The sequence below is a fragment of the Phodopus roborovskii genome, unplaced genomic scaffold (genome assembly GCF_943737965.1).
Source record: "Phodopus roborovskii unplaced genomic scaffold, PHOROB, whole genome shotgun sequence".
NCBI classification, from domain to species: Eukaryota; Metazoa; Chordata; class Mammalia; order Rodentia; family Cricetidae; genus Phodopus; species Phodopus roborovskii.
In genome coordinates this window covers 48,674,377-48,686,029 of record NW_026126407.1, presented here as the reverse complement: position 1 = coordinate 48,686,029, position 11,653 = coordinate 48,674,377, and the positions used below count along the sequence as shown (strand labels likewise).

General features: G+C 49.0%; 1 protein-coding gene across 2 annotated transcripts in view; it reads left to right on the top strand.

The window, feature by feature from the left end:
- The window catches only part of Ift140 (intraflagellar transport 140), an 83,807-nt gene that overhangs the window by 67,078 nt on the left and 5,076 nt on the right, over positions 1 to 11,653 (top strand). For both annotated transcript variants that reach the window (XM_051181130.1, XM_051181129.1), the window contains 9 exons: positions 5,177 to 5,354; positions 6,195 to 6,385; positions 6,836 to 6,931; positions 7,144 to 7,276; positions 7,958 to 8,101; positions 9,531 to 9,659; positions 9,778 to 9,960; positions 10,957 to 11,163; positions 11,434 to 11,646. In XM_051181130.1, coding sequence (XP_051037087.1) covers positions 5,177 to 5,354; positions 6,195 to 6,385; positions 6,836 to 6,931; positions 7,144 to 7,276; positions 7,958 to 8,101; positions 9,531 to 9,659; positions 9,778 to 9,960; positions 10,957 to 11,163; positions 11,434 to 11,646 — 1,474 coding nt within the window. The remainder of the gene's footprint in view (positions 1 to 5,176; positions 5,355 to 6,194; positions 6,386 to 6,835; positions 6,932 to 7,143; positions 7,277 to 7,957; positions 8,102 to 9,530; positions 9,660 to 9,777; positions 9,961 to 10,956; positions 11,164 to 11,433; positions 11,647 to 11,653) is intronic.

Here is an 11,653-nt window from a genome sequence, read left to right as displayed (position 1 = left end):
ATCCATTTTCCCCTGCATGATAGGTGCTGAGTACCCAGTGTCTACAGCAGTGGTTCTCAACCGTGGGTCAAAACCCCTTTTAGAAGGTCAAATGATCCTTTCACAGGGTGGCCTAAGATCATTGGAAGACACAGATATTTGCATTACAATTTGTAACAGTAGCAAAGTTACAGTTATGAAATAGCAACAACATAATGTTATGGTGGGGTGGTCACCACAACATGAGGAACTATAGTGAAGTATTGCAGCGTTAGGAAGGTTAAGAGCCACTGATCTACAGCCTTCCCTCCCCCACAGTGGTTCTACTTTTTGTGTTTGTTTGTTTGTTTGTTTTTCAAGATAGTTTCTCTGTGTAGCCATGGCTGTCTTAGAACTCACTGTGTAGACCAGGCTGCATCCAGGACAGTTTTTGGACACAAGGAATTTGGTGCTGATTAGTTCCCCAAGTCATAACAGTACAGCCTCTTCTGTCTTCATGCACTGACATGCTAGATAATCCCCTACTTCCAAGTATTGCTGCTTTCAATCACACATTTATGTATGTGGTCAGGCTCCTGGCACTATATAAGTTTACATTCCCATCATCAGTCGTCAAAATGTCTTTTCAATTCTGTGAATGGTTTCATGACTTTCTCCCTGAAGTTTGAAGCCAGTATCAATGTGGCTTATTCATATTTTCCATTCTTCTTGGCCTGGGCCTGAAGGAAATTTACTTGTCATTTTGTCATTCTAGGTCTCTGGGTTCAGCCTCTCTGTGGGTTATGTTCTTTCTTTCTTTCTTTCTTTCTTCCTTTCATTCCTTTCCTTCCTTCCTTTCCCCCCACCCCTCTCTCCCTTCCTTTTTTTTTTTTTTTTTTTTTTTTGTTTGTTTGAGTCAGGGTTTCTCTGCATAACAGCCCTAGCTGTCCTGGAACCCTCTCTGTAGACCAGGTTGGCCTCAAACTCACAGAGATCTACCTGCCTCCCTAATGCTGGGATTAAAGGCATATACCTATACCACCACTGCCAGACCTGTGGGTTATATTCTAAGCAGAAGGAATTTGACAAACAGCGTGGGGTGCTATCTACTGTCAGCTCATGCTATGACTCAGACAACACTTAAGTAGGACAGCTGCCATTGTTCCTGCACGTGCCTCCCCCCAGAGGTAGAATTAGGGTGCAACATTTCCAAACACAAAATAGAGCAGGTGTATTTGAAATGGAGATTTCCCCAAGTTTCCATTAAGAGAAAATCTTAATTAAGCCAGTTATCCTTAGGTAGTTATTAAATGGTGGCTAATTTCCAGTGAGAACCAAACATGTAGTTTTGAACCCAGGAGGTTGTTTTAAGAGTTCTAATGCCCAAACTGACGTGATCCTTCTGCCTCAACCTTGTATAGCTGGTACTGAAGGCTACAAGGACATGTTTGATCATCTTAGATGGAGCCCTTGGACTAGCTGTGTTTTTCCTTTCCTGAGCTGGGTGAGAAGGAAGCCAACACCGTATAGGAGCCTCTGCCATACCTCCAAGTGTCAGTGAACTCAGCCATCTGCCTGTGTGGGAGGGTAGGCAGGGGAGAGATGGAGTCAGGAGGGTCCTTTCAAGATATGCTGTCCTCATAAGATTTTAGGCTCCTGTGTGACTGGTAGGAAATCTCCCACCCAGAGGATCCCAAACTAAGCTGGAGGATTGTTACTATAGTTGCACACTCATCTATCCTTCATTGCATTGCGCGCGTGCGCGCGCACACACACACACACACACACACACACACACACACACACAGGGAATATCACAAGTCCTGCTGGTTCCCTAGTTGCTCACTCAGGACAGGTCCAGCTGAACATAGGTCCTCCCAGAAACTAGGCCTGTGGCAGAGCCCCCTCTGTGACCACATCTGCTTCTCATCCAGGCGCCTGTAAGCTGATGAAGTGCAGATGTGATCCCTTTCCATGGAGTAACACAGACAACAGGAAATTCTTAAGACTTGGACAGGGCCAGGCGGGTGTTTACTTCTTGGAATTTATGCCAGATGTACAAATCCCAGAACTTTGCTTTGGAGTTGGAGTTGTCCCATCCTTGGAGAGTAAAGTTGTCAGGGAGTCTCATGCAGAGAATGTCAGGAATCTTGTGGGAGCTGAAATGGTCCTGGTCTAGAGACAGCCACAAAAAGTACACTCTACATTTGCGGAATAGACTGGCAGCCATTTCTTGGGCCTATGCTTTTGAAGCCGCTGAGGCCTGGCCCTCCATGTTTGGTGCACAATTACCTCAAGAAGAGAGGGCCTTTGCTAGCCTTTAAGGGACCCTCCTCCCAAATTCTCCCTGCCTGGCTGGGGGCTGTGTTCCGGCACAAGTTCTTCAGGTCTCCTGCTTGATTGTCAGGCGGGGGTCCATGGGGAAAAAGCCAGACATTTTAGTGATGTGAAAATATCTTTGTCATGTACAGAGCCAGAGAAGCACAGTGACTCTGAGACAAGTCTCCAACCTGTCTCCCACTCCACACAAGGCCCAGACACTTGCCTGGAGCAGACCCTCCTGGTGGGAAAAGAGAAAACCCAGGGCACCCATCAGCCAGCTTTGTCTACAGACCACTGACTACACTTATTTTCCCAACACTGGATATAGATACCACCATTGCTTTCTAGACCATGCAGAAGAAGAGGGGCTACCCAGGGAAGCAGAGGCAGCCAAAAGGTCATGTCCTCCCCTCCATCTAGCCCCCACACCCAGGCCTTAGGAGGCAGTGAAAGTAAACTGTTCTTTTAGTTTCATTTTCTTGAGACAGATCTCACCGGGTAACCCTGACTGTCCTGAAACTCACTTTGTAGACAAGGCTGGCCTCACACTTACAGAGATTCTCCTGCCTCTGGGATTAAAATCATGTGCCACTATATCCAGCTTTCCAAACATTTTTAAAGCATGTAATCATGTAAACTAGCAGGAAGAAGTTGATTTTTTTTTTTTAAGGGCCTCATGTCTAACCACCATCTTGCTGTAGATTCAGCCGCCCATGCCTCACACACTTAGCTAGCCCAGCAAGCTCAGGAGGGCACTGGCAGACCCTGTCTGTTCTGAAAGCTCTGTGTGGCTCACTGAAGTTGTGCTGGGGAAAACCAAGCATTTCCTTTGGGATTCCAGACTTAGCTCATATGACATTTCTAGGAACAGCATTGACTTAGAGAACCTGTCTACACAGAGCTGGCAGACACCACACAGGCTCTGCCCTGAGGCCCAGAGCTCCCCGAGAGACCACACAAAAGGATAGTAGGGAGTTTAAACTTAAAGAGTGGAATGTGCTGCTTGAGGCCCCAGATACCCAGCCCTGACATGGACGTGTATCCAGTCATAGCAGTTCCTGTTGGGATGCTGCCCTGGCCGGGGCCATGTGCACTGAGCAGGTTTGCCCCATATGCTGCCTCAGGGCTACCATGAGTCATTTGATTTCCAAAACCAAAAGCACAAGGGCAGTGAGTCCCACCTGCTGGGAAAAGTAACTCAGCAAGGTGCTGCCCAATGGCTGGCACCTCTGAGGGCCTCATCCTCACTCATGTGTCACCTTCTCCAGAACAGCTCTTGTATGTTCTGAAAATTGCAGACCAGAGCATGAGAAGCTGTGAAGGGATAAGCTAGAAGAGCCTGGAGGAGGAGAGGGCTGAGGCCCTCCAAAGCTGGCTGAGTTTGGGGTGTGATTTAGGCATACACACTGACCTCCTTCCTAGCACAGCATCCCTATGTTGCTGCCATGTAACTCTGGTCAGACTTCACCCCCTCCTACAAGCAGTAGTCACCAGGATTGTCACTGCTAAAATGTAGACATGCTTGCCCTCCAGTTACTTGATACACATACCTATGGAATCAGTCAGAGTTCTAGCAGGACCCAGACAGGTCAGAATAACCTATGTACAGAATATGCTGGCTTGAAGGACACCTGGATATGTAAATTTTCAACCACAGAATGCCTGAGCTGATTTATTTGGTGTTTTCCTTCCACTTCTATTCAAATCAGGGAATTTAAGATGTGGGTTATCCATGGATCATCTAGCTGCCCACAGGAGGACTTGGCCCAACAGATTGAGAGTATTCTTACCCATCCTTCTTCCTGGACAAATCGTTAGGAAAATGTTCAGGACAATTGCATTTCAGGCCTTACTCCCCAAAACAGCAGCCAGCCTTGTGGGGGAAACTGCCTTCCAATTCCTTAGTTCTGCCAAGTCTGTGAGGCTGGGAAAGGACAGACCTGCCCCACTTTCTAGAAGGAGGCTGCCGCTCTGGCCAGGCTTTATCTTGGGGGAGCCACTGGAATGTGGATGCTCTGTCAGCACATCCCCTGAGGCCTTATGGCTGCTCTGCATGGTGTGTGTGTGTGTGTGTGTGTGTGTGTGTGTGTGTCTGTGTCTGTGTCTGTGTCTGTGTCTGTGTGTTGGGTAGCCAAGAGAGGTTAATTGTATGTGTATGTAACAATGCTGTGGTCTTAGAGTAGGAAGACCTATTCCATTTTACCTAAACAGAGTGGGAACTGTGTGGAAAGTAAACTGGTTCCCTTTTCCAACTCTCTATTCAGCTTTTTTTTGTCTCAGGCAGGGGCTCTCTGAGGAGGTCCAGGCCCACAGTGAACTACCTCAAAATGAGGGACAAGGAAGGGTCCACTGTTCAGCCACACATCAGGGGCTGGCCCTGCTCCAGGCCCCTAGATTGAGTTGGGACTGTGGACTCCCTCCACCCACCTTTCCAAACACTGACTTCTGACTGTCTGGGAGTGGTGGTGTAAGGCCCCTTCTTCCTGTAGGGTCCCCAGCCCTGGAAGCAGTTTAGGAAAGCTCCGTGGAGACCATTGCTCAGTTGTGAGCAAGAGGTTCTTTCTGTCTTTGACCTGACTCGCTGTGTGCTCACAATTAGGAAAGGCCATTATCTGCTAGCAGACAAAGTAACACGGGGTAGTTAGTAAAGATCATCTGTCCCCTTTGTCATCCCCAAAGGCCTTCAAGATCAGGAATGCCATGTAAAATGTGCCAGGGGGAGACTCAGGATAATTTTCTACTTCTTTCCTTTTGAGTAATGGGCGTGCGATGCCTACTCTGCAGTTTACTGTGTAGGCTTGGTGATTATATGCATTGTCAGATGCTGAGAAGGGGCTAGTGGGTACCCTGAGCTCTGGGTTGGAAGCTGATAGGGCCACCTATCTTCTGTCCACAGTGAGACTGTCTGGGAGAACATGGCACGCATGTGTGTCAAGACTCAGAGGCTGGATGTCGCCAAGGTGTGCCTAGGGAACATGGGCCATGCCCGTGGAGCCCGAGCACTTCGGGAAGCTGAGCGGGAACCAGAACTGGAAGCCAGAGTGGCCATGCTGGCCATACAGCTGGGCATGCTGGTGAGTGGTCCCAGTCTCAAACAGACAGACATCACCTGGGGGCAGAGAGGAAGGTGGTTACTCCTGCCATGTTGCCAAGATGAACCTGCAGTAAAAAGGACAGAGGTTGCTAAGCATAGACCCTCCTCAGCTAAAGTCTAGTACCACAGGGCCTAGGAAGGGCTGGCAGGTGGACAGGCAGTCTGGCTGCTGGTCTCTTAAGGCCTGGGGCCTGCAAAAGGGAAGCAGAGGGTGTTCCTGGCAGGTTTCCACCTACAAACAGAGAAGTCCCTTAAAGTATCCTACACCATCGGGTTGGTTTCCTAAGGCCTCTGGTCTCTGCTGGAACTACCTCCTTCTGCTTTCAACCCAAAGATACTGCCACATTCCCCACAGTTAGATGCTGCAACCTTCACTTGGTGTACATGTATATACAAGAGGATTGTGGGGTGCAGGCATCCCATCCACACATATGCTGGCTGCATGGCAGGAGCACCCCAGAGGACTCCCCTGTTTGTAGAGGAGCACAAAGGTTTTGCATGACCCCACCAGAGGATAGCTGGGCTGCAGCAAAGTTAAACATTCCCTCAGCAATATGCTGGTCTAACTGGTGACTAGAAAGTCACACGGACACGTTGCCTTTCTTGACTGTGCCAGTCCTGTGTATGGTGTCCATGTGCAACTCAAGTGTATGTTCTCAAGGCATGCTGTGCATCTTTGTCAGGAGCTTGTGGGGGCAGTTATTGTCCTAGTCTGTGAAATGAACTTCACAGCAAAGTGACACGTGACAGCCCCTTGTGACCATCATCCTTTCTAAAACATCAGCAGTGTAACTGAGGAGGCATCTCTCTTCACCCCCAGGAGGAGGCTGAACAACTCTACAAGAAATGCAAGCGCTATGACCTCCTGAACAAGCTCTACCAGGCCTCAGATCAGTGGCAGAAAGCCGTGGAGGTAGCTGAGGTCCACGACCGTGTCCACCTGCGCACCACCTACTACAACTATGCCAAGCACCTGGAGGCCAGTGCTGACTGTGGCCTGGCCCTCAGTTAGTGAGTGGGACTTGGGCAGGGGTGGGCTCTGACTGTCGCTGCCTTAGTTAGGTGGCCCTGACAGCTCTAAAAGGAAGATCTGACTCAGGATGGCCCATGTGATCCTCCATAGGAGCTATCCAGAAGTCTGGGTTCTGTGGTGGTGGGACAGAATGTTTGCCCCTCTGTGTGTCTGTCAGTGTGGGTCATTCCAAACTTGGGGAGCCCTGAGGGAGAATGTGCCACAGGGAAACCCATGCCAAAGCTGGGGTGAGCCGTGCTTAGAGTCACATCCATGATCTGGAATTTGCATAAGCTCTGAGCTACGGCTAACACTCTGGTCCCCACAGCACAGAACAGTGCACAGCCCCCAGGGCTGCAGGCTGGGTGACTACTCTTAGGCGGCTACCTGCACTCTGTGATGTAGCCCCCTGATCATGAAACAAAATGGAATGGTTCCTTCTTCCACAGCTACGAGAAGTCAGACACCCACCGTTTTGAGGTACCTAGGATGCTCTCAGAAGACCTGCAATCACTGGAGCTCTACATCAACAGGATGAAGGACAAGTAAGTGTCCCATTGTGTGGGTTTGCCATGAGGTCTGGCATGGCATTGTTCCATGTCACAGTGGGAGAATGAGTCCACCTGACCCAAGTGCTGGTCCTGGAGTGGACTCCAGATCTGTCCTTTCCAGTTTCATGCATCACCTGTGGGTAGTGATGGTGCAGAGTGTCACTTCCAGTAGAGTGAGACTCTGAGCCCCAAGGGTTATCCCACAGGACCCTGTGGAGGTGGTGGGCCCAGTACCTTGAGAGCCAGGCTGAGATGGACACTGCATTGCGCTACTACGAGCTGGCACAGGACTACTTCTCCCTGGTCCGGATTCATTGCTTTCAGGGCAACATTCAGAAGGTGAGAGCAGGTGGGGAGGCAGAGGGCTTGCCTGGGTCCCCTGTGTCTCACTGTGTGTGTGTGTGTGTGTGTGTGTGTGTGTGTGTGTGTGTGTGTCTGTGTGTCTGTGTGTCTGTGTGTGTGTCTGTGTGTCTGTGTCTGTGTGTCTGTGTGTCTGTATCTCTGTGTGTGTCAGTGTGTGTACAATTTTAATTTAAAAAAAGAAAAAAGAAAGTTTAGGAGTTTAGGGGTTGGAGAGACAACTCAGCAGTTGAGTGCTTGTTGCTTTTCCAGAATTGAGTTTCCAGCATCCATGTGGGGCACCTGTTAATTCCAGCTCCAGAGGATATGGTGCCTTCTTCTGGCCTCCACAGGAACTGCATTTATGTGCACAATCACATACACAGTTTTAAAAATAGGTGGGACTGGAGAGATGGCTCAGCAGTTAAAGTTAAGAGCACTGGCTACTCTTCCAGAGGACCTGGGTTTGATTCTCAGCACCCACCTGGCAGTTCACAACTGTCTGTAACCCCAGTTCCAGATGATCTGACACCTCCCACATAGACATACATGCAGGCAAAACATCAGTGCACATAAAATAAGGAAATCTTTATGAATAGTGCATCCTGTAGGGGTGGGCCTGTTTGAGTGGAGTGAGGCTGCTGGATCGAGATATAACCTGGGTGCTCTGGCGCTTTCTAGGCTGCTGAAATAGCCAACGAGACTGGAGATTGGGCTGCATCCTACCACCTTGCCCGGCAGTATGAGAGCCAGGATGAGGTAAAACAGGCAGTGCACTTCTACACAAGGGCACAGGCTTTCAACAATGCCATCCGCCTATGCAAGGTACGTGGTTCCTCCTGGGCGCCAGGCAGGTGGTGCTCTGCTGTGCCACATCTGGCACTGCTGGTCCTGGAAACTTGACTGCAGCAACAAAGTGAAAAAACGCAGACACACATACAGAAAAGCTGGGATTGCATGAGTTTGCTCGCTCTTGTGGAGAGCACCTTCTAGCAAACTAGAAACTGGGAGTGTGTATTATGTACAGCACAGGGAGGAGGGGTTAGTAGATCTTGGTAACAGGTCTATGTAGGGGAGCAGTCTCAGACTGTAAACATTTAAGAGGAGGAAACTCCAACCAACACTTTCTGTCCACACCATCTACTTTTTGTATGCACTGTCAACATTGTAACACAGACCAGAGAGAAAGGCTTTGCTAATTCCCCTGATCCCTGAGCCCAACCCAGGGAAGGTTTCGCTGTTTCTATGGGTCTGGGGCATTGGGTTCCTTGATATAGCCATGCCCACAACACACATTCATGCAGGGCTTGCTCCTCTCCCCATACTGTTGCTATTTACAACATTTTATTAAGAGTGCTTTAAAGCCAGGTAAATACATACATACATACATACATACATACATACATACATACATAGTGCTGTAAGAGGGAGGGCCTAGGCCCTGCTCCAAATAATATGATTTTCTTTGAAGATCCTCCTTGGAAGACCTCACCCTCCCTGGGAAGTAGAAAGGGGATGGGATGGGCATTGGGGGAGGGGACAGGAGAGGAGGGGAGGGTGAGGCAGCTAGGATTGACATGTAAAACAAGCTTGTTTCAAATTTAAATAAAAAATATTATCATGTTTTTAAAAAGTGCTTTAAACTGGGCGGTGGTGGCTCATGCCTTTAATTCCAGCACTTGGGAAGCTGAGGCAGGTAGATCTCTAAATTTGACGCCACCCTGGTCTACAGAGTTCTAGGATAGCCAAGGCTACACAGAGAAGCCCTGTCTGGGGAGGAAAAGGGTGCTTCGAACACAAAGGTGCACAGGCCTGCATTGCAAACTCACACCCATGGCTGGTTTCCATATTCACTTCTGGCTCTTGTCCTCCTCCCTTCTGGTCTTCCTCTGACCCTGTCATTGTCCAGTGCTCCTGAGCCAGTAAGAAATAGGCTGACACATAGGTTACAGCCTTACAAATAGTTAGGCACCGCATCAAAAGCTGTTGAACATTTTTATGTGTATCCCCTTCAGGTCATGTTTCTGGAGTTATCCCTATCTCAAGTATTTCTTGCAGCACTCTGAAATAGAACACAAGGTATCCCAAAGTCCTGGTATACAGACTGACCTAGGAAAGCCTGGTACTCCTTAAAAACTGAACTGGCACAGGTCCGTTGGTGATACCAAACACAGCCACATTCACAAATACAATCTAAGTAGATTTGGGCATGCCAGACAGAATAGCCTGCAGAGCCACACCTTCCTCCCTGCAGGAGAATGGCTTAGATGACCAGCTCATGAACTTGGCCCTGTTGAGCTCCCCAGAGGACATGATCGAGGCAGCCCGATATTACGAAGAGAAGGGCGAGCAGATGGACAGGGCTGTCATGCTGTATCATAAGGTGAGTGGTTGGCCTCAGTTGGGGACCTGCAGGGACTAGAGACACCTACCTCCACAAAAAGTGACTGGGTGGATTCTTGGGACCTCGAGCAACAGCTGTTTTCCACTACTGCCCATAGGCTGGACACTTTTCCAAGGCCCTGGAGTTGGCCTTCACCACCCAGCAGTTTGCAGCCCTACAACTCATAGCAGAGGACCTGGATGAGAAGTCAGATCCTGCTCTCCTGGCCCGCTGCTCAGACTTCTGCATTGAGCACAAGCAGTTTGAAAAGGCTGTGGAACTTCTTCTGGCTGCCAAGAAGGTACTGGGATGGTGGGAGCTATAGGTGGAAAACTGTGCTATTTCTGTTTGGTTACAAAGTCTCAAGAAGGTTATGGCTGCAACTGGGCTAGACATAGGGGGAATCCCAAAAGTTCACCCAGCATAGTATACCAAGACTGCTGCTGTGAGGGCAGCCTTGCCTCCCACCGCATGTCTTCAGCCTTCAGCTCTAACCAGGCAGTCGGTTCTTCCGTGTGTGTGTGTGTGTGTGTGTGTGTGTGTGTGTGTGTGTGTGTGTGTGTAGTGAAATTCACACAACATAAATTTCCTGTATTTTGGGGACTTGTTTGGTTTTCTAGATAGTGTCTCAAGCTGGCCTCAAAATCCTAGACTCAAGTGATCTTCCTGTCTGAGCTGCTTAGATGTAGCTAGGAACATAAGCACATGATACCATGCCCAGCATAGGCTGATGTTTTGTTTTGTGTTTTTTTTTGGGGGGGGTTATTTTATTTTATTTTTTTATTATTTTTATTTTACATATCAATCCCAGTTCCCTCTCCCTCCTTCCCTTCCTCCCTCCCTCCCTCCCTCTTTTCTTCTCTCCCCCCCTCACATGCTCCGACCACCTTTTAAGACAGCGTCTATCTCTATAGCCTGGAGATTCAGCTTTGAATTCACCATGAAGCTCAAGGTGGCCTAGCACTCACGTTCCTGTCTCGCCTTCCAAGCACTACGGTTACAGATGTGCACTGCCACACCTGACTTTGTAGTATTTTTTTAATGAAAGCATACATTATTGAATGTTTTTCCCCACTGCAAATGTTTATTCTTCTGAGCTATTAAAAGCATGAGGGAAAGTAACATGTCTAAATCTGTCCCTTAGCTTGGTCCTTTTTATGTCCAACTCAGCCATAGGTAGTAGCCAGCATAGAGTCAGGGGCCAGCTTCCTCTGTAGGGGTGGCAGATGTGAAGGAAATCCAGGCCCTGTCAGCAGCTCTGTCACAGCCCTGCTTTGTTTCTCTGGCACTCCTGCAGTATCATGAGGCTCTGCAGCTGTGCCTAGAACAGAACATGACCATCACCGAGGAGATGGCAGAGAAGATGACCGTGTCCAAGGACTCCAAGGACCTGTCTGAGGAGTCACGGCGTGAGCTGCTAGAGCAGATTGCAAACTGCTGTATGCGCCAGGGCAACTATCACTTGGCCACCAAGAAGTACACACAGGCTGGGAACAAGCTGAAAGTGAGTCTTTCTGGGCCACTGAATCTCAGCTGGGCCATTTGTTGGGATTTTGGGCACCTGCTGTTACATGTACCCTGAGTAGCCTGAGCGGGGAGCAGCCTTCTTAGCTAGGATTTTGAAGGCTTGGGGAGTGTGATCCATACAGGCCATGCTTCTAAGTGGAGATAGACTCACATTATTGGGTCCCATTAGCAAACTGGAACTGTATTGTCCTGGAGTTTTTCAAAACCTAAACATGCCCAACTGAGCCCTGGTCCTTTCTCTGCCTAGGCCATGAGAGCGCTGCTAAAATCTGGAGACACGGAGAAAATTGTGTTCTTTGCGGGCGTCTCAAGACAGAAGGAAATCTATATCATGGCAGCCAATTACCTACAGTCCTTGGACTGGCGGAAGGAGCCGGAGATCATGAAGAATATTATTAGCTTCTACACCAAAGGGCGGGCCTTAGACCTCCTGGCTGGCTTCTATGATGCCTGTGCCCAGGTACAGA